Consider the following 24,862-nt stretch of genomic DNA (forward strand, 5'->3'; position numbering starts at 1 on the left):
TAAAAACGTTCCTGTTTAGTCAATCCTATGATTGTTAAATGTGTGTACTTTCTATGTAAACCTGGGGTGTGCGTTTGCCTATGTGTGTATCACATGTAACTTTTAAATTGTAATTTTAGCTTATGTTCACACTGCCCATTTAAATGTTACAAATAAAGTAAACCTGTTATTGTATATTGTTACTGTAATAGTTCCGTTGCTGTATATTTTAATTGTTATAGTTTACTAGTTGGAGACAACGGGGGGCTGGTTGTTTTCATCCTTATTCGTATAAATATAACCTATTTTAGAGTTGTTTCCCCTGGAACAGATTTCATGTTCCAACCAAGGGGGGCTGTCGCTGTCTTGGTGTGTGGGGCTGCATCAAATACCCTCTTAGCTTTGTTAAATTGCTGCACTAGTCCACACTTGACCGGTGGGGATCTCATTCTATTACGACTGAAACTGTTAGCTGCTCCTGGCATTCTCTAATCCCTGTTCTCCTCTCTGTCCCCCCCACACATCCCTTGTGGTGTGGGGGGTCTGAGCTGTCAGGACCTGCCTGGTCGTCGGTCTACCAACGCTGGACCAGGTCGTCAACCGGAAACCAGCCTCCATGACGGCCAACAGCGAGTTTCCAGGTCCCATCCAACGTCTATAAAGCCGAACAATGGATTTTTGGTGTTTCAAAACCCATTGACACTGTATGACTATGTTTAGCTTGTGTTCTGCTCCTCTCTCTTGCCAACCGTCTCTGGAGGAGGGGATCCCTCTCTGAATTGCTCCTCCCAAGGTTTCTTCCATTTTTTCTCCCGTTGGGAGTTTTTCTGGGAGTTTTTCCTTGTCTTCCTTGAGGGTTTAGGTTGGTTGAGGGGCAGTTCTATGGGCGTATGTGAAGCCCTCTGTGACATGCTTGCGTGTAAAAAGGGCTATACAAATAAATTTGATTTGATTTGATTTGATGACTTAGGGCTTCCTACCCACTGTGGATTCACAGAAATGCACAGATCTTTATTACTGATAACGACACTTCTTTTAGTAATGGCCCCCACTGGATATTCATTTCATTTTATTTACTTATCATTCTGAACACGTTAACTCACGAGAACAAAATATGTGCTCAGGTTTAGCAACATACGCATACTTCAGTGGTAGAGCGTTAGCCTGAAGTTAATGTGGACCCAGGTTCAAATCCCCACCCAGACATTGCATTGGATAGAAGTGTCTACATATTAAGTGAATACTTTATCATTCTTACTCCCAGTAATGCACACATACTTCAGCATCTAATACAGAGGCAAAACCTAGTTTGAATAACAGATCAGGTGTACGGTATGATTCAAAAGGTTTGTCCAGCGTCAACACACAGGCAAGGTGTGGTGGATCTCTATGCGGTGTGCTCACACGTGGCACCACCACAGTCTTATCACCGGCAGTTCTTGAGTTCTTCCTCCTTAAATGCAACCTACCAGCGCTGCGCTGCAGGGGAAACCACAGACACCCAGTCATGTTGAAAGTCAGAAACACTTAGCCCGTCACATGCACACACGCACACACACACACACACGCACACATACACAGAGCATCTGAGGGCGCCAACTGGTCTCTAGGAGGTCCTCTATGAGAGCTAGGTGCTAGATGACATGGGCTAATCCATCCACTGCTGCGACGAATGTAACGACACAACAATGCAGGAAGTAAGTTGTTTATTCCAGAGCTATACATCAAACACATACACCTACTACTAGGATATTCTCTCTTTAGATGAAAATGTGTTGAATCAGCAGCAGCTGTAACCTTCTCTACAGGATAACCTACTTAGTAACAGGAAGTTCCTTTGATTAACTATAAGAGACTTTACAGGTCTAAAGAGGTGTGTGCGTGTGTGAAGCTGCACACTGTAACTGAAAGGCTTACTGGCCTCACAGCTCACACTCTTCTGAAGCCTGACACAAAATCTTCCAGAAATGACATACATGAATCAGCCATGAGGCACAAGACTCTACCTCACAACCCTTTACGTAAAGCGAGCCGCCATTTTGAAGTTAGGCTAATCTGTTCAGAAGCACTGAAACAGTGGAATAAATTCTGAAGCACATTTTAGAAAGACTAAAGTCTACATTACCCCCATGCATCTTTTAAACGTTTGATTCCTTTAAAAGTCCATTGCCTGGTGCGAAGCTGTAATTCACAGTTGGCTTAACCTTTAAAGACTTCAACATGCAAACTAGTGCTTGGTTGAACAAGGTTATCATGTGCCCTGTCCATGTCTGGACATGCCTAGACAAACACAATCCCCATTTATAAACACACAACTAGTGAAGCATGCACCAATACAAACACATCATGGCTAGCAAATCAACTCTCTCTCTCTCTCTCTCTCTCTCTCTCTCTCTCTCTCTCTCTCTCTCTCTCTCTCTCTCTCTCTCTCTCTCTCTCAAAACACACAAATTGAGATTGACGAAACAGGAAACATCTTTGTCCAGAGCAGGAACTGGGGGCACAACCACAGATGACACATACTTTCACATCAGCAACCCGCAACACCAAAAAAAACTTCTGCACACCTCGATACAGCTGACAGCTGGACAAAGAGACAGAAAGGGCCCTCACAGGCCCAGGAGGGACGTCTATTGCCTGATGCCCTTGTGGTGAAAGGGGGGCACCAACCAATAGAGATTCCCAGTATCGATCCCCATCCCTTCTACGGACAGGACTGGTATCAGGTTTACCCTGCCTTTCACACAGTGCGAGACAAGGCCTTCACCTTACATGACACACAGGAACATACTGGAATATACTGGAACAGAACATTTCTGTTTTCTACATGTCTATCAGTGGACAATTTGGATTTGAGGACAATTCTGAGGTGCATGAGGTCCATTTCAATGCTTAAATGATTTAGCTCAAAGTCCCTGTGGTCTAGACACAGTCAACCTAGGGATGATATCGATCCTCTGAATTCCGGTGTGACACAGACATCAGGCTGCAAATAAAGTCTTCTTGGATGCATGCTTTGAGCTCCATAGCAACAAGTATAAGATGACAACCTTATCTGTGCGTTACTTCCCCAAGTAGCTTAGCGTCGACTAGCAACTACAACGATCCGTTTTATTTGCAGCGAGGAAAATCTGCAAACGTTACGCGTGGTTTCGAATCAACAGAAAACCCCCATTTAGAAACCATTTATAAAACTGGACTTCATTTGATATCATATGATATTACTTTCCAGCTCTAATCAACATGCAGTCAACTGATCTAGGACAGCACGACAATGTGTTTCTTTGTTGTTTTGTGACCATCCTATAAATCACATTTTCTCAAATGGATTCCATTAGCTATCTTTACGGGGTAATCCAATCCTTAGGCTCCAAATAAGACTGGGACAGAGCAAGAGGTACACTGAAAAGCCATTTACTGTAAACTTTAGTCCTTATGGGTATTCCAGAACAAATGATTCACAATAATGTAATTCCAGGGGACCCTCTGCATGGCTGACCCTCCTTCAACCATGCAGGATACAGTGGACAGTTGACAAAAAGTCCTTCCATCAGAATTTTCTGTTCATCAATGTACAAGGGATGCATACTCAAACAATAAGGCCACCTACCGCAACTTTATTTTGAAAAATGTATCAAGACCCTGGAAATCATGATCAATATTGACGGTATTCATGTGTACGGAGTGTTAAAGAACAGTTTGGTTGTTTTCTTGCTGTTAGTGAGTGTCAGTGAGTCTGCATCTTTCCAACAGCAATGGGAATCTGGCAAAGTTCAGGTATCGGCAGAGTGCCAAGAAGTCGAATCAGCATTATCCTACAGCAGAGGCAGAGGGCGAGGGGGAACGCAGAAAAAGGCACAGTCAGGGACCAACACCTACCTTGCAGTCTTTGCATGACGTTGGCAATGTCCACGGATGGTCGTCCATACTGCTTGGGTGAAGCCATGACTTATCACGGTGTGTCACAGTGGGACACGGATGCAGACTGTGGAAGTACTTTATCGACTTCTCTCTTTTCTGAGGGGGGCATCCCTCCCTCCTCCCTCTCTACCTCTCTGTCTCTCCTCCACCTCTTTCTCTCTCCTCCCCTTCTCTGTGTCTTGTCTCCTTCCTGCAGCAGAGGGTCCAATCAAAAGCTAGATTTCATTTAGGGTCCGACAAATGTATCACCCAATGGCAGGTCTCCTTTCATTCAAAGTCTGGTCATGAAAGAAAAGTATGTCAGTGGGTTGTAGTGGAACAATAAGTGACCGTCAACCTCTCTTACATCCTATCAATCAAACAGAACCCTGTTCCTTTCAACATGGTACTTAACATGCGTTACTGGCGTCACTGGCGTTACTACCAAGTGACTGCTATGCATTTGCATAGATGCTGCAGGCGTGGATGGAGGGCAAATGTAAAATGTTTTGGAATGCACACTAGGCCGACTGAATGTTAACGAAAATAAATGTGAGCAGAAACCTCAACATTTATTATCATTATCAATGTGCAATAATAAGTGTTTTACCACTATTTAACAACCACCGGGATAGACAGTAGACATGATAATCTGGTGGACCTTATTGATGCAACAGTAAACAAAACAAAAATCTACATAAAATAAGTCTCCCACAAAGTAGAACAGGTACAAAATACTCTGCACGTTTCCAAATTCCGAAATGAAGAACCACAGCAACTTACAAAATAGATACTTGCGCGTCTTTACCACTTTCAGTCCTCCATGGCACGCGAAAACTTCATGAGGAAGTGTGTGTTACTTTGTTGCCAATGGTAACAATCAAACAGTGTTGCACCGCGGTCGCTGTGTTGGTCGGTAGAGAGACGACAGGATGTATTTAAGTTTCGACACGAGTAACGTACTTCGCACTACGAATGGTTGAAGGCAGAATAGAGCCCATTCACGTTTCACTCCACGAAACACTTAATACTAAGGTGTTTCGGAACTGGATGCCCAGCATTTGTGCATTGGTACAGCAGGCCTAATTTTTGGTTAATCAACAATAAAGCCTGGCTGACCACAGAAATTAATGCATTGTTTGTGAGCCAAAATGTGTTGCAAATCTGCATCAAAATAAACATTTAAATGTTTTCCATCCTTTTTATCTTACTGAAGCCTCCTTCTGTGACTCGTGAGTCGTATTATGACTTGCTGCCATCTGCTGGTAGGATCTGGGAACGTCTAGTTTAACACAACTCACAACACACAATTTGCCTATTGTTTACTCCAAATGCATATAAAAAAATATAAGTTGCCATTGGATACACCTAAAAATCTATTAAAACGTTGCAATTTTAATGTCACTAAGCAATAAACAAGTAACTGACATATATGATGGGTTTTAGACAGTATAAACAGTTACAAAATACAGCTGAAGTAACAGTTTAGCCTACCTGCGAGAGACCAGTGAAGTGGGACCACAGCAACAATTGAAGGAAATCCCAGTTGAATGTGAATGTGATTAGGGGGTCTGTTCATCAACTAGTTCTGTTTGAGCTTGCTTATCAGTATTTCAGTAAAACTAAAAAGATACCTGGAAACAATCACATCTCTTGTAGCCTGGTTTGAGTGAGGATGTGTGTTTTTGTATAGGGAGTATTTTGTGTAGGTTTTTTGTTTTTGTATGACCTCACAGTCCAAATAATATGAACAAGCTGACATACTAAGCCAGCCTGGTTGCCACTAAAATACAAGTTAAGGGCTTTATTTTTAATAATGGAGCCAAAAGGCCATTGTTAAGATGTATTGATCCCAAGGAAATGACGTGAAAGGAAACAGTCCTGTTTCCCACAGTTCTGTCCCATGCAGATAAGCAAAGCACTGGCTAATTTTAAAGGCCGAGAGGCAGGAAGTATGACAGCAAAGTTTCCGTTTTTGCAAACACAAAAAAAAAGGACCAGCCTTGTCTTGGAAAGAGCTCAGTGTGGTCCTGGGCTCCCTGCAAATGTGATCTACATTACTCCTACCACCTCATTTTTGATAAAATGGCATACAACGAGACCAATGTCAATTTGGAAATATGGAAATTTATTAACGTAGGTAAGAAAGAAACAATGTCTTTGCTACATCTTTTATGTTTGATGATAGTGACAGAGTCGGTAGTAATAGTTAAGTATGTTACTTTTAAACCTTTAAAATGTATTATTTATTGTCAAATTAACCAGTATCAGTTGTCCTGAGTCGTAGGCATTACTGTGTTTTTTGTTAACCACTGGAGAACTCTTGAATAACCCAAACAACTGCAACCCCCCCCCCCCCCCCCCCCTTCTCTCTTCAGACTCAATTCATGTTCCCTTATTTCTCTCTACAGGCGACCTGGTCCTGGCCTTCTGCTTGTCCATGCTGGTGGGCCTGCTCATCGGGGCCCTGATCTACATCCTACTGACGTGGATGTCCAGACGCAGAGCCACCGCCAGGATAACGCAGCGGCCCAAACAGCAACGCCGAGGTGCCACCCGATCACACAACAACAGGATGGGTCTCTACCGAAGCACCGTGTTCGACCGGCGCAGCGACAACAGTGTGGGGCCCGGGGTCCTCAGCCTCTACAGACAGCCCTCCGTCGAGCCTGTCGGCCCCTTGGGAAGCAAGCCCAGCTACCAGGCCTCCACCTTCCGCCCCGCGCCGAAGGGCAGCAGAGGTCAAGGGTCAGGAGACGACAACCAGGCCACCTTGCCGCATGATACGGTGGTCGCTAATTCAGAGGATTCAACCTTGACTGCTTCCCTGGTGCCAGGCAAGAGGAACTCCTTTTGGTTGGGTAACAAAGGCCTCAGAGGCTTCTTGCCCTCCCAGGCCCTTCCCCCAGCATATGACAGTGTCATATTAGCCTTTCAAGAGACTTGTACCTGATTCTGTCAACAAAGACAGAGGACATTACAGAATGGGACTGCAGTGGACAACATGGGCTGCACACCTACTGGTCACTAGAGGAATTTTTTAAAGGGCTTGTTGAGGTCTCTGTATTGGAGGGGTTTGGAGGACCTTCAGATTCAATGATCCCCTCTTGTCAGTCTGCTATAAGTTGTGAGCATTTTTGATGTTGGTAGAAGTGGAATCATGTATAAAGATTGTTTTAAGCATAAAGAAAGCAAAAATAATTCGATATATTTTTTGCGTTGTGTTAAATTCTGTACGGTATGGAATACATAATTTGTATTAATCCGGCATCCTGGCTATTCGAGTACACAGTGTCTTCAGTTTTTCCACCACAGTTGTCCACAACTAATCACGATTCAATAGTTTACAAGAGAGAAATACATTTTGTAAACTGGATGTTTTATTCCTCCCTTCAAATCTTGCAGATTTGCTACTTAAACAATGAATATTATGTGATGATTCATGTGTTGATTTGCATCAAATGACTGCTTTTAGGTAACTTGGTGTTGTGTAGTCGTCTTAAAATGACTTCCCTATATGTCAGCAATACAGTGTGCATGGTGTGAATGCCTATTCACTATGAATGGAAACACGAATACATTTCAGTACTGGCTACCGAAATTATGTTGGCATAGACACAATGATATCCCCATTGCTCAATAAATAAATAACTTTATTGAAATGTAAGCCATGTGCTCTTATGTATTTGCTGTGCATCTAACTGATATCTATGAATTTGATCAATAGTAAATTACAATCTATTCCATTGGAGACCTATCAAAAAATAGTTTTATTATTCATACCTGGCAACACGATTTAAAGGCACACGACCGAGGCAAGTGCATGCGCCAGTGGAGAGCAGCTGGCAGCGCGGGCGCACGTTCAACTGACATTCCAACGACAGCGAGCTACAATACATCTCTATCAGGTGAGGTCTACAATCCCCCTGTTCATACGTCGTTTTTCTTTCTTTGTTAATATTGAGCTTTTGTTGAAACTGAACCATTGAACGCTCACATAATGCATGACTCCTGAAAGACGGGGTGAGACTTGTGAATCGCTGTAATAGAGGAGGGCGGAAGGCGATTAAACTGAATGTCATTATTTGTATAAATGGGCTAGGACGCAAGACAACGTAATCGTAGCCTCGACTCGAATGTTTTAGTAATTGATTACCTAGTTGTGTTGCTGTGAAAAAAATAATTGAAGAGGTGTTTTAACAGATCGACTCAGCTGATGATTCAGCGTTAACTGCATTCTGTTCTGCCTCTCAAATAAATCCTTGGTCTCTCCGAAGTGGCACAGCGTTTTCTTGACGTAACTGGCCAGTAAAATCACTGTACCCATGGAGACAGTAGGCTATGCACGAAAGTCCTAATCGTTCAATGCAGTGCTGTTGCATAGATACCATGAAGGCATTTATAATTTCAAGGTTGTGTCATTTACTGTAATTCTGCTGCTGCATCTGCCTCAGTAAATTACCTTTGTGAGTTACTTGTTGAATTTCTCATTTGCAGATGTAATGCGCTTGTTTTTCATGGAACCTCTGGAGATTTTTTGTCTATCAGCCAAATAACAGACCAGATAACCTTCAGACCAAATAACAAAGAAAGTTTCATGTCCCTACCGGCTGATTGACCTGCAGCTTGAACACTGATGAAGATCTGTCTTTATAATGTCAGTTATTCGTCCTTAGAATTTTCCCAGTGCATCAGAAATTCTCTCATCCGTTATTGTTTCATTTGATTGGTAATATGGAAACCACCATCACAAACAACATTTTTACCAAATATGTCCAGGACTTATGAGGTGGGTTTACAGCATATACACATATTACTGCTCTTCTTTTAGAACAGATGTATAAGTACTGAGTCAGTTAAATCATGTATTGTTGCTGACACACAATTCTCATTCTCAGTTGTACACATCTACAGTACAACAACAATAAGTCAGTTGCCTTTTCTCTCCAGCCAGGTCACTCAGTCGGGATGTTGGCAGCCGTGGAACACGGCCCGATTCTCTGCAGCGACTCCAACATCCTCAGCCTCTCCTGGAAAGGCCGGGTCCCCAAGAGTGAGAAGGACAAGCCGGTGTGTCGGAGGCGGTACTATGAGGAGGGCTGGCTGGCCACTGGGAACGGCAGGGGAGTCGTGGGTGTGACCTTTACCTCCAGTCACTGCAGGAGGGACAGGAATACCCCCCAGAGAATCAACTTCAATTTACGGGGCCACAACAGTGAGGTGGGGCACACACATAGCTGCTAGCTGCTGTCTCTATGGTTGTCTGTATGACAGAGTTCATACATTTCATAATGTTGTTCGGTGAAAACGTGTAATACATAAAGAATGATCTATGATATGGATGGGCCTGTACAGCTACCTAGGGTTGAGGAAGGGGAAGAACATTTTCCTTCTTATCCTTGATAGGTTGTCTTGGTGCGCTGGAATGAGCCCTTTCAGAAGCTGGCCACATGTGACATGGAGGGAGGCATCTTTGTGTGGATTCAGTACGAGGGACGGTGGTCTGTGGAGCTGGTGAACGACCGCGGTGCCCAGGTCTGTATTAACAGCCTCATGCACAGATCAGACTAATGACTGTCCAGGCGATGTGAACATGTTTATTGGCAAAGGGCGTTCTATGCTTGCACCTACAAAACAGTTTTAGATGATGCAGATATGATGTTTTCTTCTCTTCAGTGTCCTATCATCAGGATGATCTTTTATTGTATTATGCCGTCGCTATACGTATGTGCCTGGTTTAAATACAGACCTTCAGGGTTTCCGCAGAAAATGTGTTAGTTAAGGTGGTAGGGTGGGTGGGTGGGGGGGGGGGGGTTGTGTGATAGCCTAATGAAGGGAGCCTGGCGTTTTGGAATGGAAGGGAGAAAACAGGACAGAGTAACACGGCGGATATCGCTATAAAAAAAACTAACAAATAAAACTACGTAGTTAAGGCGGCCTCAACTGTAAAGTGCTGCGGGAAACCCTGACCTTCCTTGGTTCTAAGCGCCAGAACTATGCACTTCTGCTGCTTGATGCTGTATGTCAAATAAACACATGTGCTCCACCTCCACCAGGTGAGTGACTTCACCTGGTCTCATGACGGCACTCAGGCCCTGATAGCCTACAGGGACGGTTTTGTCCTGGTGGGCTCCGTGAGCGGACAGAGACACTGGTCGTCTGAGATCAACCTGGAGAGCCAGATCACCTGTGGCATCTGGACACCAGACGACCAACAGGTACACACCTCACTTCTATTTACACAATTATACAAATTGTTCTGTTATATAAATATGTAGTTATAATTATATTATATATACAGTATCCCAAACATTCCTGGTACTTGTTACATCCAGTATTAATGTGTCTAATCATTGGGTCAAAAGCAATTAAACAATTTGCAAAAAGTTGTTGCACAGTAATTAGTTTAAGTATAAAATTGTTATCATAGTTTTATAATTTGTCAGAATATATATATATATATATATATGTATGTACAATATATATGTATACATGTATTATCATAATGTGTTGAGCTTTAATATGAAACAGAGCCTAACCAGAGGAGCTGCTTCCAGGTGTTGTTTGGGACAGCAGACGGTCAGGTGATAGTGATGGACTGTCACGGTCGCATGCTGGCCCACGTCCTGCTACATGAGTCGGACGGAATCATCAGCATGTCCTGGAACTGCCCCAGCTTCCTGGTCGAGGACAGCACAGAGAGTGACACGGACACGGACGACAATGCCCCGCCTCAAGGTGCTCCCTCCATGCGCTACACCACGCATGGTACACACATGCCAGCAGCAGGCTCTCTGGTGGTTGTTGACTTGGAATGGAAGCCAATGTGTTTGTCTTTTCCCTCCGAAGTGCGCAACGTGAAACCTCTGCTGACGGTCAGCTTCATATCTGGGGACATCAGTTTGATGAATCACTATGACGACCTTTCTCCTAACGTAATCTGCTCAGGGCTCAAAGGTAAGTAGCCCCAACCGAAGAGGTTAGGTGTGGGAGGTGACCTCACACTAACAGATTAGGACGTAGGAGGTGACCTCACACAAGCAGGTTAGGATGTAGGAGGTGACCTCACTCACACCTCACTCACCCCCACACGGGTGGGGTATATATTTTCCCGAAAGGCCACATGAGAAATTGGGACTGTTGTGGCCGGCCAAAACAATAGGCTGAACTTAATTCTGCTCAATATTAATTTTATTACTTTATAAAAAACTAGTGGTGGGCCGTTATAGGCGTTAACGTGCTGCGTTAACGTGAGACTCTCATCGGGCGATAAAAAAAATAGCGCTGTTAATCTATTCTCAAAGTTGGGTTGGGAGCTGGGTCTATACTACTCAAGCTATGATGACTTTCACCTTGATATTTTAGCGCGGATGTATACCTAGCCGAATTGCACTGTAGGGGGCGAGAACGAGTCTTCGAACCTGTGTGTATGCCTTGTGTATGAAATTACCACATCAAACATGATGTGCTAACATGGATGCAGCTATGAAGCTGCCGGGTTTGCTTTAGGGAAAATGTATTTTTAAGAAGCTTCCCAATGGAAACCTTGGCAAGACTAAGGTTGTTTGCAGGCTGTTGTTTGTTTAAGGTTGTTGCTTGTGCAATGCGGAATTAGTTTACTGTAGGAGTTCTTCCAGTCTCAAATACCACCTAAACGCAAAGCATCCCTTAGCTAATGCGGAAGATGCCGGGCCAAGCACTGATGTAGCGCAGGGTAAGAGTCGTCGTCAAACTAATGTTTGTGTGCAACCGAGGCAAGCCCGTCAGCACAGCTCTATCAGCCAAGCTAACTAGTCTCCTCGCTCACCTGGCTTGAGAAACCCGTTCTCAAAGACTTACTTTTAGTCGTTATTTGGGTAGCACATATATTCTGAATGCCTTTGACAGAATTCAAATAAGCCATTTTAATCTAGATTAATCTAGATTCATTCCAATATTACAGTGAGATTAATCTTGATTAAAATAGTAAATTATTTAGTTGGTTTGAGCTGCTACTGGTAATACATGTTACAATAAGGCTATGAAAATATGTAAAAGCATTTTTTTGTTTTTTTTTACATACCTTTAAACCTTCACAAAAATAAATTTGACAAGATTTATGTTCAAGACCAGCAATTGAATAACTTTATACAAGAGCAATAAGTGCTTTTGACTTTTTCCAGTTCAGTTCTTCTTACTCAGTGAGAAAAATCCAGTCTGTCTTGGGCTTGAACAAGCACATTGAAGTCTGGTTGAATGTCTGAGGTAGATATGTGAAAGACAGCTGACAGCTGATCATCAGGGTCTGCAGCTTCACTAGCAAAACAAGCGGAGCTGGTTCATGCAGGGGGACGCGAGACATAGCGCCTCATTAGCAGCGCGTCACTGGCAGCGCGTCATATCACGCAGTAGGGGCACACCTTAGCAGGGCGGGCTATTTAATCAGGATATCGCTGCACTCTGCTTTGCTAGTGTGACACCGGGTGCTTTCTGTTTAATCTGCTGCCTCCGCCTCCCCTGCCTCCACCCTTGGTTCTGTGTTTCCTGTCGTGGGGGAATGTGTCGCTGCTCTCTGCTCAGAGGTCCAGACGGTGTCTCCGTTGGGTACGGCAGGGGGCCGATGCAAGCAGAACCATAATGCCAAATCAAATGTTACAATGATGTGTTGTACCGTGTGAATAAAGTATCAAGTATATACTATACTGAGTCCTCCTGCCTGAACCATGTATCATGTAACTAAACAAAACCCAAGCTCAGGCCTTTTGCAGAGCGGTCCAGAACCTATATGTTGCTAAAGCCTTTTGGTTACAATTAGCAATCTTTGCGGTATCTCCAGCCGCAGTCTTTGCGGTATCTTCAGCCACAGTCTTTGTAGTTTCCCAATATAGATAAAATGTAACAAAAACACAGGCCGCAATCTTTGAGCAAATCCAAAACACAGTCAATAACAACAATAACACAAGTCAAAACACAAGCGGCAGTCTTTGCAGAAATCTGAAAAAATCTATAAAAACAATAATATAACTAATGAAACCCTTCAGAGATCAAATTATTAAAATACTTTGGTAAAAATATTTGGTTTTAAGCTGTCTTTTGAAAGTGTCTAGCCTGTTTGCTTCCCTAATATTTATGGGTAATGTGTTCCATAGTTTTGGGGCCTAATTGACAAAGGCTAAGCACCAATCTTCTTATGACTGCTTCTGGTGACCTCTAACAGGCCTGCATCTGATGATTGCAGTGTTCTAGCTGGTGTGTAGTTAGTAAGAGAGAAAGCAATGTTCTCAACAAACTAAGCACACAGCTTTGCCTTTGACTTAAGTAAAACAGATACTTAGAAGTCCATGTCTTGTTAAAAACCTTTCGTTTTTTACCGTGAGCGGACATTTTTGAGGTTTAACCAACAGCTCGGGTGTCGGTGAGGTTGCGTAAGCGCACATGGGAAAATGTGTCCACACTTTTGACTTGTACTGTACGTAAATCCCCTGATCACTGTAATCTTTCAGGACTACAGATTTACCGTTCAACACATTTATTTATTTATATATATTTTTTTACCTCTCGCGGGGCGAACTGGGACAGCCCACAGGCCACTGTAACATGCCCAGGTCTGCTTTAACATATTGGGACGTAGAGGGTGACCTCACACAAGCAGGTTAAGATGTAGGAGCTGACCTCACACACACAGATTAGGATGTAGGTGGTGACCTCACAAAAGCAGGTTAGGACACAGGAGGTTCCCTCACACTAACAGGTTAGGGTGTGGGAATGACCTCACTAACAGGTCAGGACACATGAGGTGACCTCACACTCGCAGGTTAGGATGCAGGAAGTGACCTCACACTAACAGGAAGTGACTGCTCCTCACTGAGCTTCTCTCTGCAGATGTGGAGGTGCAGTGGTGCTCCCAGGGGGACCTTCTGGCCGTGGCGGGGATGGAGCGCCACGGGCTCCCTACGGAGTCCACCTGTGCATCCATAATGAGGAACGCCTTGGTCAAGTTCTACAATGTCCAGGGAGAACACATCTACACACTGGAGACACCAGCCCAGGTGAGCTTGCCTCCTCACTAGTCTCACCACCCTGGCCATAACCACACAAGAAAGATATGGATAAATCTGACGATGGCCTCAAAACAGGTACTGAAAATGTTACACTACATTCCCAAAACATGAGATGACATAAACACAACATTTTAACCTTCTTAAGACTTCACCGTAAAGATACGTACCGTAAGGCTGACACTGGAGTCTTGCCAACCTGTCGTCTTCCAGAGACCCATCACCACCATCTGCTGGGGCCACAGAGACTCACGCCTGTTCCTGGCGTGTGGGCCGGCGCTCTACGTGGTCCGCGTGGAGCACAGGGTGGCCAGCCTCCAGCTGCTCTGCCAGCAGGGCATCGCCAGCGCCCTGCGGGAGGAGAGGGACGTGGGCAAACTAAACATGCCCTCCCTGCTCTGCTCCTACGTCACCACTGCCTTCATACCCACCATCAAGGTTAGACGGCCTGGGAGGTGTAAGCTGGGTTCGATTCTCGCTGTGGGATTTGATTGTTGTCTTGTAAGGCTATTCCTTGACACAAACCAATGTAGTATTATTCAAAGTTAGAACTGTGGACTGTGAACTGTCCTTGAGTATCTCCTGAATTTACGGTATGCCATTTTTATAGACATTACTTTGGAAAAACAAATGAAAAAGGTTTTACAAATGTAACATTTTTAAATTAAAGAACATTTATTCATTGACCTGTCTGGCAAAGTAAAAATTCAGCTAAATGAATAAATGTACATAGTTTGAATTGTGCCTCCAGGTGATCTCTAGCGTATGTGCTCTTTGTTGACTTTGCTCCAGCCTCCAATTCCTGACCCCAACAACATCCGGGACTTTGTCAGCTACCCCACGGCAGGGAACGAGAGGCTGCACTGCACCATGAAGAGGGCGGAGGACAACCCTGAGGCAGGGGGGCCCTGCTACACTCTTTTCCTGGAGCACCTGGGTGGGCTGGTGCCCATCCTGAAAGGACGGCGCATCAGCAAACTACGCCCAGAGTTTGTCATCATGGACCCCAAAACAGACGGCAAAGCAGGTGTGGCTTCACAGTGGCACAGCGAGCCTTGTGAAGAGTGCGTTGCGATCGATAAATCGACAGTGACATAAGCATATTTAGGGTTTTCAAAAGTGCCAACCAAATAATGATGTGGCCTTGACTTTTAAAGTTCTGCTTAAGTTCTACTTATCAGACATTTTTGCTTCGGACAGTGAAGAGTGACAGGACATGTATAGAGAGGGGAGGACATGCAGGAAATGGCCCTGAGCTGGATTCAAATCCAGACCCCTGCAGTAAGGCCTCAGCCAATGTAATATGCACACCTAACCAATGAGCCACCAAGTCACTCCATAAGGGGGCTTTCTGTCTAAGGGATAATCCATGTTGCGATTGTTTGTTTCAGACGAGGTGTGTGTGAATGCCATGATCTCCTACATGACGGACAGCTGTAACTGCTCCGACTCCAGTGACATGGAGCTGAGTGACGAGTGGGTCGGCAAGAAGTCCCCAAAGCTCTCCCGAGGAAACAGGTCACCCAAACACTCCAGGTATCCCTGGGAACTATGGCTGGCTATATCGAATATTAGCGATAATATCGTAATAATTCTGATGACAATGATTATTATTTTTGCTGGTCCTTACATTTACATTTGTTAATTTAGCAGACACTTTTATCCAAAGCGACTTCCAAGAGAGAGCTTTATTACAAAAGTGCATTTGTCAATGATCATAAACAACGAGATAGCCCCAAAAACATTGTGGGTAGCCAAAACATGAAGCGTAGTTAAACAAGTTACAATTAAACAACATGAACCTCAAAAGTGCAAGAGTGTACCTGTAGGAAAGCAAGCAACAATAATATAATTCACAGTGAGTACAAGAAGTTAAATGTTGTCATTTAGCAGACATTTAGTCATTTAGCACTCTTATCCAGAGCGACTTACATTTACATTTATTCATTTAGCAGATGCTTTTATCCAAAGCGACTTCCAAGAGAGAGCTTTACAAAGTGCATAGGTCACTGATAATAACAACAAGATAACCCCAAAGCATTGCGGGTAGCCAAAACAAGAAGTACACATTGTGAACAACCCAAAAAAAATTTTGCTAAAGGGAGGAAACCATAAGAGCATGTAGTTAAACAAGTTACAATTAAACAACATGAAACTCTAAGTGCAAGTGTGCCTGTAGGAAAGCAATAAAAAATAGGATTAACTAAAATAGAAAACAGTTTAAATCAGCTACCACTAACAAACAAGAGCAACAGTCTAAGCAAGAGTCATTGTGATCCTTGAGGAAACCAGCGTTGGGTTCAGCAAACCATTCCTAAGTACCGTTGTACTCCCAGAATAAGTGCGTCTTGAGCCTTCTCTTGAAGGTGGAGAGACAGTCTGTCCCCCCTATTTTGACGATCTAAAACGCAAGTATCAAAACGCAAAGCGCAAGTAACTTTGTGGGCGTGACTTCAGCTTGGTTGTTATTTTGCCGGCGGGATAAATGACTTTGCGCCTGGCGCAAATCGAAAAAGGGTTGGTCTGAAGTAGCTACATTACTAATGGGTGTGGTTTGGGCGTAACGTGCAATAAACCAATCAGAGCATCATCTCACATTCCCTTTAAGAGCAGCGCTTGTTCCATAGCGAATTGCTATTATAACAGCGGATTTGCCAGGCGCACGCCAGCGGTTCACAGCCGAGGAGATCGACGTTGTCGTCAGGGACGTAAAAGATAGAGAAGTGGCATTGTATGAGAAAGGCAGAGCAGTTTTCTCATTGCACTAAATTGCCCACTCATGCTACTCATTCAAATTATTATTCTTATTTTTACATATATATATTTATTTAATTGTTATATTTTTTAATTGTTCAGTTCTTAGAATTAGTTTAAGTAATGTACTTAATTTATACCAGCATATGTTTATTGTTTGCACCTTCCTACCACAGCAAATCGCGTATTTGTGTAACATAAGCTTCATGGCGAATAAACCGAATTCAGATTCTGATGGGCATAGGAGAAGAAACCTAACCAAATTAGCTTTGGTTAAACAGTCATGGGAGGGAATTACCACCGTTGTTACAAATGAAGTTCACATACATAGAAATTTCTTATGAAAATCTTTTTATAATCATTGAAGAAATGTAACACGCCATAAATCAAAACAATGTAATGTAGCTTTGCAGAAAGAAGACCCTGGCTTCGCCAGCAGTGCGCACGGGCCAAGCTTGCGCCCTTAAAATAGCATCTGAATATTACACCATTGACTTTAGACCAAGTTTTTCCCGGTCAGTGGCGGAATTGTTTTTCGGAAACTGCAAAATAGCACCAGGGAACGTTTGCGCCGGAACACGCCTCCTTTTTCGCTGAACTGCCCACGGGAGCGCAAAGTCATTTCAACGTGCGTCTGTGGAGGGAAAAGTCGGCTTTGCGTCGAGTGCAAACTAGGAATGACACTTGCGTCGTTGACTAAGTCAATTGCGCTGGGTGCAAGATAGGGCCCTTAGTCTCTGATGGAGGTAGGGAGTTGATTCCACCACTGGGGGGCCAGGCAGGAGAAGAGCTTGTGTTGGGATCGGGCGGTCTTGAGCGGTGGGACCACCAGGCGGTTGTCTGAAGAAGACCGTAGGTGGCGGGTGGGGGTGTAAGGCTGCAGGAGAGACTTGATGTAGTCGGGTGAAAACCCGTTCACTGCTCGGAAGGTCAGTACCAGGGTCTTGAATCTGATGCGGGCCGTTATGGGTAGCCAGTGGAGGGAGATGAGGAGCGGGGTAACGTGGGAGCGTCTGGGTAGATTGTAGACCAGGCGGGCCGCTGTGTTCTGAATCCTCTGAAGAGGGCGGGTTGCGCATGCTGGGAGACCGGCGAGCAGCGAGTTGCAGTAGTCCAACTTGGAGAGGACATGTGCTTGGAGACTTACAGTAAATACAGGGACATTCCCCCCGAGGGTGAAGTGCCTTGCCCAAGGACACAACGTCATTTGGCACGGCGGGGAATCGATCCGGCAACCTTCGGATTTAGTCAAGTTGCAAGTACCTGTTTTATGGCAACTGCTAAATTTGCACTACACATTTTGTACTTTTGTCACAATAGTTGTTCTATCTAAATTATTTTTTTTGTTTTCTAATGGGGCAAAAGAAAATCATGTTTTTTTATTATTTAAATGCAAAAGCAAACATATCAAGATATATATCAAATATTGTAAACATTTTGACAATATCAATGTAGGGGGGTAAATATTGTCCAAACAACCTAAACTAATTCCCCTATGGTTTAAAGGAAGATGGGAAACTGAACAGTGTATTAGCATGAACCAAATAATGCCAATTCCAATAGAATTCCAGGTGTTTGACTCTATGGGTTAAATCAGAGCAAGAATGGTCAAAGTACGGTTAAATGAAATACGCATTTAATAACTTTGCAAATGAATGAAATCAATTACAAGGCAAACATGTTACAATATGAAAGCTTTCAATCTAACCTACTCTACCATGATCATTGTAAATCAGAGAGAAAGCAAGAGGTGAGCAAGGAGTAGGACAGAAGGACAAGGGAGAACTGAGGAGAAGGTCCCAGGAGACGAAGAATCCAAAGAACAATGCATTACAATTCCCTTTATACACAAGAACAACCAATCAGACCACATCTTGAATGGGGTGTGAGAGCCATCACGTTGAGACCGTCCAGAAACTCCAGACTTTAGCATATGAGAGGTGGGGGCAGGTTTGACACCCAGCCTTACATCAAGATATATATTTTTTATATTTTTTTATATATCACCCAGCCCTACTGGGAACCCACGTCCCCCACTCGCAAGGGGCCAACTTACAAATACACCTAACATCATTTCTGAATAGATAACGCACATGAAATGTAATCATCACACAAAGTCAGAGGGTAATTCACAACTGCACGGTAGAGAGAATCCACATTACAACATGTTTTGCATGTAACATCTATGATCTACTGTGACGAAACTGATGGTTCTGCAGGATGAACATGGAATCTAGGAAATCTCCAAATCTGTCACGCGTTACTCAGGAAGGGCCACGATCACCGCGGTTACCCACCAGGAAGGCCGCGATTCGTTCCCCTAGTCTGACACGGAGAGAATTCTCCATGGATGGAATCACTGAGGTGGGTAGATGTATGACCACCTCTGCGTCTTAATCTTTCTTTTCTTCACCCTTATTTTTCTTCATTATATTTTGACTTTTCTGACTTTACTGTTCTGTTTCACAGCATAATTACCTTGCTCAGGTTACATCCAATATTTGGGGGACAAAGTTCAAAATTGTTGGACTTGCTTCTTTCCTGCCTGCCAATCTTGGTGCAGGTAGCATTTCTGCAATTTTAAAGTTGACAATAATATGGACGTGTTTTACATTTTATATTTTCCCGGAGTGACCTTGTAAGAAAGGATCAAGAGATGATTCTTTCTATTCCAGTTATCTACAAGACCAGTTTGCTGCATTTGCAGCCGAGACAGATGACCATTTATCTTCCAGAGGTTCGGAAGATAACTCTAGACTTCATGAGCCTGCCTGTCTTCAACCCCAACGTCTTCAGCGAAGATGAGGATGACTTGCCCGGTAGGAATGAACATGCACAGAGTTAAAATGGTTGTCTAGATGATTGTTTCCCCAGTTTGTATTAAAGAATGTGCTGTGTGTTTACAGTACATCAAACACTTTTCTACACTTGTTTTCTCAGTTATGGGGCCCTCGGGTGTGTCAGGTGACAACCCTCCCTGCACAGTCAACATCCCCATCGCCCCCATCCACAGCCCTGCTCAGGCCATGTCCCCCACTCAGAGTATTGGACTGGTCCAGTCCCTACTGGCCAATCAAAATATTCAGCTGGATGTCCTGACCAATCCCACGGCCACGGCAGCAGCAGCAGCTGCGGCAGCGGCAGCCTCAGTCCCAATATCTGAGCACAGCCAGGAGGCGGTTGGGGCCCAGTACCCTGTGGCAGCGCGCTACTCCAATCCAGGACAGGTGATCTTTAATAGGGTGGACATGGGCCCTCTACTCCCTGGGACCCTGCCTCCCCCTCCTCCTCCTCACCACCTTCCTCCACAGCCTCACCAACCACGCTCTCAGTCACAGCAGGCTCACCAACAGACGTCCAAACCTCCGCAGCAAATACAAATTCAGATACAGATGCAACAACAGCAGCAGAAAATTCAGCAGCAGCATCATCAGCTGCAGCAGCACCATCAACAGATGCAACAACAGCACCAACAACAAATTCAACAACAACATCAACAGCAAATTCAGCAACAACAGCAACAGCACCAACAGCAAATTCAGCAACAACAACACCAACAGCAAATTCAACAACACCAACAGCAAATTCAACAACAGCAACAACAGCATCATCACCCACAGCAACAACAGGCACACCAACAGCTGCAGCAGGTGCAGCACCAGCTCCAGCAGCAGCATCAGCTCCAGCAGCTCCAGCTGCAGCAGGAGCACCACCAGATCCAGCAGCAGCACCAGCTGCAGCAGCAACACCAGCAGCTGCAGATGCAGCAGGAGCAGCAGCAGCTACAGCTGCAGCAGGAGCACCACCAGATTCAGCAGCAGCAGCAGCAGCTGCAGCAGCAACACCAGCAGCTGCAGATGCAACAGGAGCACCACCAGATGCAGCTGCAGCAGGAGCAGATGCAGCTGCAGCAGCAGCAGATCCGCCAGCAGATCCAGGAGATGCGAGAGCAGCAGCACCAGCTGCAGCAGCAGCACCAGCAGATCCAGGAGCAGCACCAGCAGATGCAGAGGCAGCACCAGCAGATGCAACAGCAGCTGAAGATGCAGATAGCGCTGCCCCCTCCACCGCCCACCGGCTACCCCACCATCACTCTGCAGCAGCTGCAGCTCCTCCCCCCGCCCCAGGTGCCCCACCCTGGCAATGAGCTGGGCGGGGAGAGAGGAGGGGAGCACGGGCACACCCTGAAGCCCAGCCTGCCGCGGTCTCTGCCTCCATCCTTCATGGAGGCAGACTCCTCTCTGGAGCTCCAGATGAGGAAGGTGAACCCCCCTCCGCCTTACCCGGGCACGGCAGTGTCCGCGGCCTCTGCCTCTGCAGCCTCTGCGGGCCTCATCACCAACTGCGACAGCCCCAGTGTGCTGGTGGCGGATCCCTGCCTGAAGAAGGATGAGTTCTCCCTGCATCAGGTCGGCCTCCAGTACCCGACCCCATTGGGCTATGAGCGGATCACCACCTTCGACAGCAGCGGGAACGTGGAGGAGGTGTGTAGGCCGCGCCGACGACTCATCCGCAACCAGAGCTCGTCCTACGCCGTCCAGGCCACGGGCGGCTCCGCCACCCTCAAAGTCACCTCGTCCGAGAGCAAGAAGGTGCAGCTGCCCTACAGCTCAGCCACTCTGAGCCGCCTCTCCGTCCCCAGGTACTCCATACCCAGCGGAGACCCGCCCCCTTACCCAGATCCAGCCAATCAGGTCACCGCCAACGTCCCGCTGGCTCCTTCCCAGAGGATAGACAGCAGCCTGATTCATGCCACGCTCCGACGCGACCGGAGAGACGTGGCTCTGAAGGTGCCTCAGATGGTTGACACCTCGCGGACCCTGCCGACCAAGTCGAAGATGAACAGCGCCCTGGCCCTCTCCTACCAGCAGAGGGTGCCCACTGCGTTGTATACATGCACTCAGTGTAGCAGTAACAGCAGCAGCACCAGCGTTAGCGTCAGTGGAGGAACCAGCAGCAGTGGAATAGCCGGGGGAACTGTCGTGCGGCAAGATTTCCCTCCTGGAAAGGGTGCCCATCACAGCACCATAATTGTGCACTCTAAAAGTACCTCTCCTCTAGCCTCTCAGTCCTCATACAGTCTCCTGAGTCCCGGTGACAACGGCCGAGACCGGACGGTCTACGTGAACTCTGCCTTCACTGAAGACGAGACTCTCAATCAGCAGTGCCATTTGGAGAAATCCGTGCGTCATTTGACCCTGGGGGAGGTTAGTTTGACGGTGAAACGTCCACCTCCGTACCAATGGGACCCCTCTACCACGGAGGAGTTCTGGCTGTCCCAGGGTCAGGCTATTCTGCCCCCTCCTCCAGGAGCACACAAACCTCCACCGCTCATCTTCAGCCAGGCTCAACACCTGGACATGACGAGGCTGCCTTTCGTCATCACCACCAAACCTCCCAGCAGTCCCAGTAACGTGAACTTCCAATCCGGATACCAGATCTCCCTGTCACCTTTCCCACCAGGTGTGACTCACAGTGGACCCCCACTGCAGTCCATGCAAAGCACCTCACCACAGTGCGCTCCCAATGAGGTCATCAACCCGGTCCCCTTCGCGCAGACAGATCCTAGCCTGGTCCTACCACCGGGATACCCACCCAACCTGGCCAACCTGGCCTGCTGCCCCCTCCCTCCAATGTACCCAGGAGCAAGCTCCTGTACTGGGCTTCAGCTCCACCCCGTCACCTTGCACCCCTGGAACCCTTACCCGTGTCCGCCCCCTATGCACGACCAGCCCCCACCCCTCCCCACCAAGACTCACCAGCTGCTAGAGAAGCCAGTCCTTTCCCCACCTCCGACTGCCCCACCCCCTCCGCCTCCCCCTCTCCCCCCTCCTCCTCCACCCACTGAGATTCCCAACCCTAAAAGTGCCACGGAGGAGCTGGCAGGGTCTGCCAACAGCTTTCCAGAGCCGTCCTCCTTAAACGAAAGCCCGGTCCCGCAGGGCTCGGACAAGTTCAGCAAGAAGAGTCGCAAGCGTCTGGACAGCAGGGCGGAGGAGGCCAGCATGACCACCGTCTCTGAGGGCAGATCCAAAAAGGAAGGCCGGGCCCTCTCCGACTTTAACTCCCTCATCTCCAGCCCGCGACTGGGCGGCAGGGAGAAGAAGAAGCCGAAGGGCCAGAGGGAGCAGCTCAACAAAGCCAAGAAGCTGAACAGGACCGCCAACGAGTTTCAGGACAGTTCGGAGAGTGAGCCTGAGCTGTTCATCAGTGGTGACGAGCTGATGAACCAGAGCCAGAGCAGTAAGAAGGGCTGGAAGAGCAAGAGGAGCCTCCGCATGGCCAGCGAGCTGGAGGAGATCAAGTGTCGCAAGGCTAATGAGAGAGAGGACAGGGGGCTGGGCAGCCAGGGCTTTGTCTACGTCATGGCCAACAAGCAGCCGTTGTGGAACGAGGCCACCCAGGTCTACCAGCTTGACTTTGGAGGACGAGTGACACAGGAGTCAGCGAAGAACTTTCAGATTGAGCTGGATGGCAGACAGGTATGAGAATCAGTTCTTTGTTTAATGAAACATAGATTGACCATTTGCCTTTCAAAAATGTTATTTATTACCTCTATGAGAATGCAATTTCCCCTTAGGGACCAATAAAGTGATACTTTATATCTCTCCTTCTCCCTCTCTCTGTGTCTCTCTTTCACAGGTGATGCAGTTTGGCAGAATCGACGGTAATGCTTATATCTTGGATTTCCAGTATCCTTTTTCGGCAGTGCAAGCGTTTGCCGTTGCCTTGGCAAATGTTACTCAAAGGCTGAAGTAAAACCGTGCCCAGTAAACTGGTGACAAACTGGTTATTTTATTAAACGTCATCTGTCCTTTAAATTTAGTTACGCGTTAAACAAAGACAGGAGGTATCATGGGGTTTGTACCATTTGCCTCCTCCAGGGAGGCCATACATCAGGTTTAGTTTTAAGTATAATGCAAAGGATTCATTGCTAACTGAAGAGAAAAGTTTGACTGCCAGTTTGGGCTTTAAATGTGTGCAATGGAGTTAGTCACCTCGTCCAAAGGTGGAAAGCCATCATAGTGCTAACATTATCTTGAGATCATTGTTCAATAGCCAAGGGAGGAATCGTGAAGTTGGAGAAACCACATATGAATTTTTGAATTTGACAACATATTTTACAAACCCCTTAAAAGACTTAGTTATTAGGTTTTCATGGAAGAATGTGTTGATTACAATTATGAAACGCATGTTTAATAAATAGGTTCATAGATTTGCCCTCCTATGGCCAGATCATTTCATTCTTCAAATCATGTCATAAATAGAAAAAATATATAAAATGCAGACCTCGGTTGTTAATTTTAGGCTTATAGTGTTAACTGTGTTTTGTTAATGATATTGTATTTACCATGATGCTACTTGAAGTTGCATTTGAATGTAAAATGTGTTGCCTCTTTGCAGTTTCGGATGCTGCTTTTCAATAGTTAAATCAAAGCCTGCATTTTTGAACACAGTGTGCATTATCTGCAACATATTGCTCATATTCACTGGTAATACCTGACATTACTTTCTTGTAATGTGTGTGGTTGCACTGATTACATGATTGATACAATTGTAGATGGTTCAGGACTACTCTTGCACAATCGAACCCCTGCCTGAAAATAACACTCTCCTCCACTTTGGACCATGAGAATAGCCTCTTGACGCCAAGGTAGTAGTTTAGGTTACCCTGTTCTTTTGTATAGTATTATTCTGTAATCTATTCTGTGCACTCATTTCAAGCAACCCAATGTGAAGTATTACCCTTGAATGCAAGGGTCTGATAGAACATATTGCTGATTTGTGAACATGCTCTATAAAGATGGTCTGGTGCTGTTTTGTGTTTATTTAAAAAGATACCTGCTGCAATTGATATTTTAATGCTTAGATCTACTAGGAAACTAAAAGTGTGTTGTCATTGTCAGCGTTTACTGCCTATAAAGTATTGTGTTGCCTAGATAGATTTTTAAGCAATGTTCAAATTACACTATCTATACAAAAAATAATAAATGTGTTACACTATTTGGTGAAATTATTTGGTCCAGACAGCATAGGTATTAGGCGTGGCGAGGAATGTATTAATTACAGAAAAGGGTCAGTAAAATTTTGCATTCGTAGAAAAAATGTTGCATCCGTAGAAAAGGTTTTGCATCATATTTAAATTAGGGTCAATAATATTTTGCATCCGTAGAAATAGTTTTGCATCCGTA

General features: G+C 45.5%; 3 protein-coding genes across 5 annotated transcripts in view; 2 read left to right on the forward strand and 1 right to left on the reverse strand.

Annotated features, from left to right (window-relative positions):
- syne1b (spectrin repeat containing, nuclear envelope 1b) overlaps positions 1–4,035 on the reverse strand; it is a 93,226-nt gene extending 89,191 nt beyond the window's left edge. Inside the window, exon 1 of the mRNA XM_084683641.1 lies at positions 3,859–4,035. Within this exon, the coding sequence (XP_084539767.1) occupies positions 3,859–3,925 (67 nt within the window). The 5' untranslated portion in view covers positions 3,926–4,035. The remainder of the gene's footprint in view (positions 1–3,858) is intronic.
- Positions 4,036–5,892: 1,857 nt separating this feature from the next.
- On the forward strand, positions 5,893–7,546 carry myct1b (myc target 1b). 2 transcript variants are annotated; one of them, XM_084683358.1, is made up of 2 exons: positions 5,893–6,019; positions 6,291–7,546. In XM_084683358.1, exons 1-2 carry the CDS (start codon positions 5,965–5,967, stop codon positions 6,830–6,832), a joined length of 597 nt encoding a protein of 198 aa, XP_084539484.1. In that variant the 5' UTR covers positions 5,893–5,964; the 3' UTR covers positions 6,833–7,546. The 2 variants fall into 2 exon arrangements, with proteins under 2 accessions (XP_084539484.1, XP_084539483.1); XM_084683357.1 differs by having other exon boundaries at positions 5,895–6,019; positions 6,258–7,546.
- Positions 7,547–8,454: 908 nt separating this feature from the next.
- tulp4b (TUB like protein 4b) lies at positions 8,455–24,803 on the forward strand. Of its 2 annotated transcripts, XM_084683737.1 has the most exons (15): positions 8,455–8,668; positions 8,830–9,099; positions 9,286–9,414; positions 9,936–10,097; positions 10,437–10,617; positions 10,729–10,836; positions 13,741–13,907; positions 14,130–14,354; positions 14,709–14,943; positions 15,308–15,452; positions 18,890–19,034; positions 19,140–19,233; positions 19,346–19,489; positions 19,611–23,152; positions 23,313–24,803. In XM_084683737.1, exons 1-15 carry the CDS (start codon positions 8,651–8,653, stop codon positions 23,427–23,429), a joined length of 5,682 nt encoding a protein of 1,893 aa, XP_084539863.1. In that variant the 5' UTR covers positions 8,455–8,650; the 3' UTR covers positions 23,430–24,803. The 2 variants fall into 2 exon arrangements, with proteins under 2 accessions (XP_084539863.1, XP_084539853.1); XM_084683727.1 differs by lacking the exons at positions 8,455–8,668; positions 8,830–9,099; positions 9,286–9,414; ... (1 more) ...; positions 10,437–10,617; positions 10,729–10,836 and adding an exon at positions 15,117–15,197 and having other exon boundaries at positions 13,774–13,907.
- The last annotated feature ends 59 nt before the right edge of the window (positions 24,804–24,862 follow it).

This window comes from Hypomesus nipponensis, chromosome 3, assembly GCF_054491055.1.
Source record: "Hypomesus nipponensis isolate SF chromosome 3, ASM5449105v1, whole genome shotgun sequence".
In the NCBI taxonomy this organism is placed as follows: domain Eukaryota; kingdom Metazoa; phylum Chordata; class Actinopteri; order Osmeriformes; family Osmeridae; genus Hypomesus; species Hypomesus nipponensis.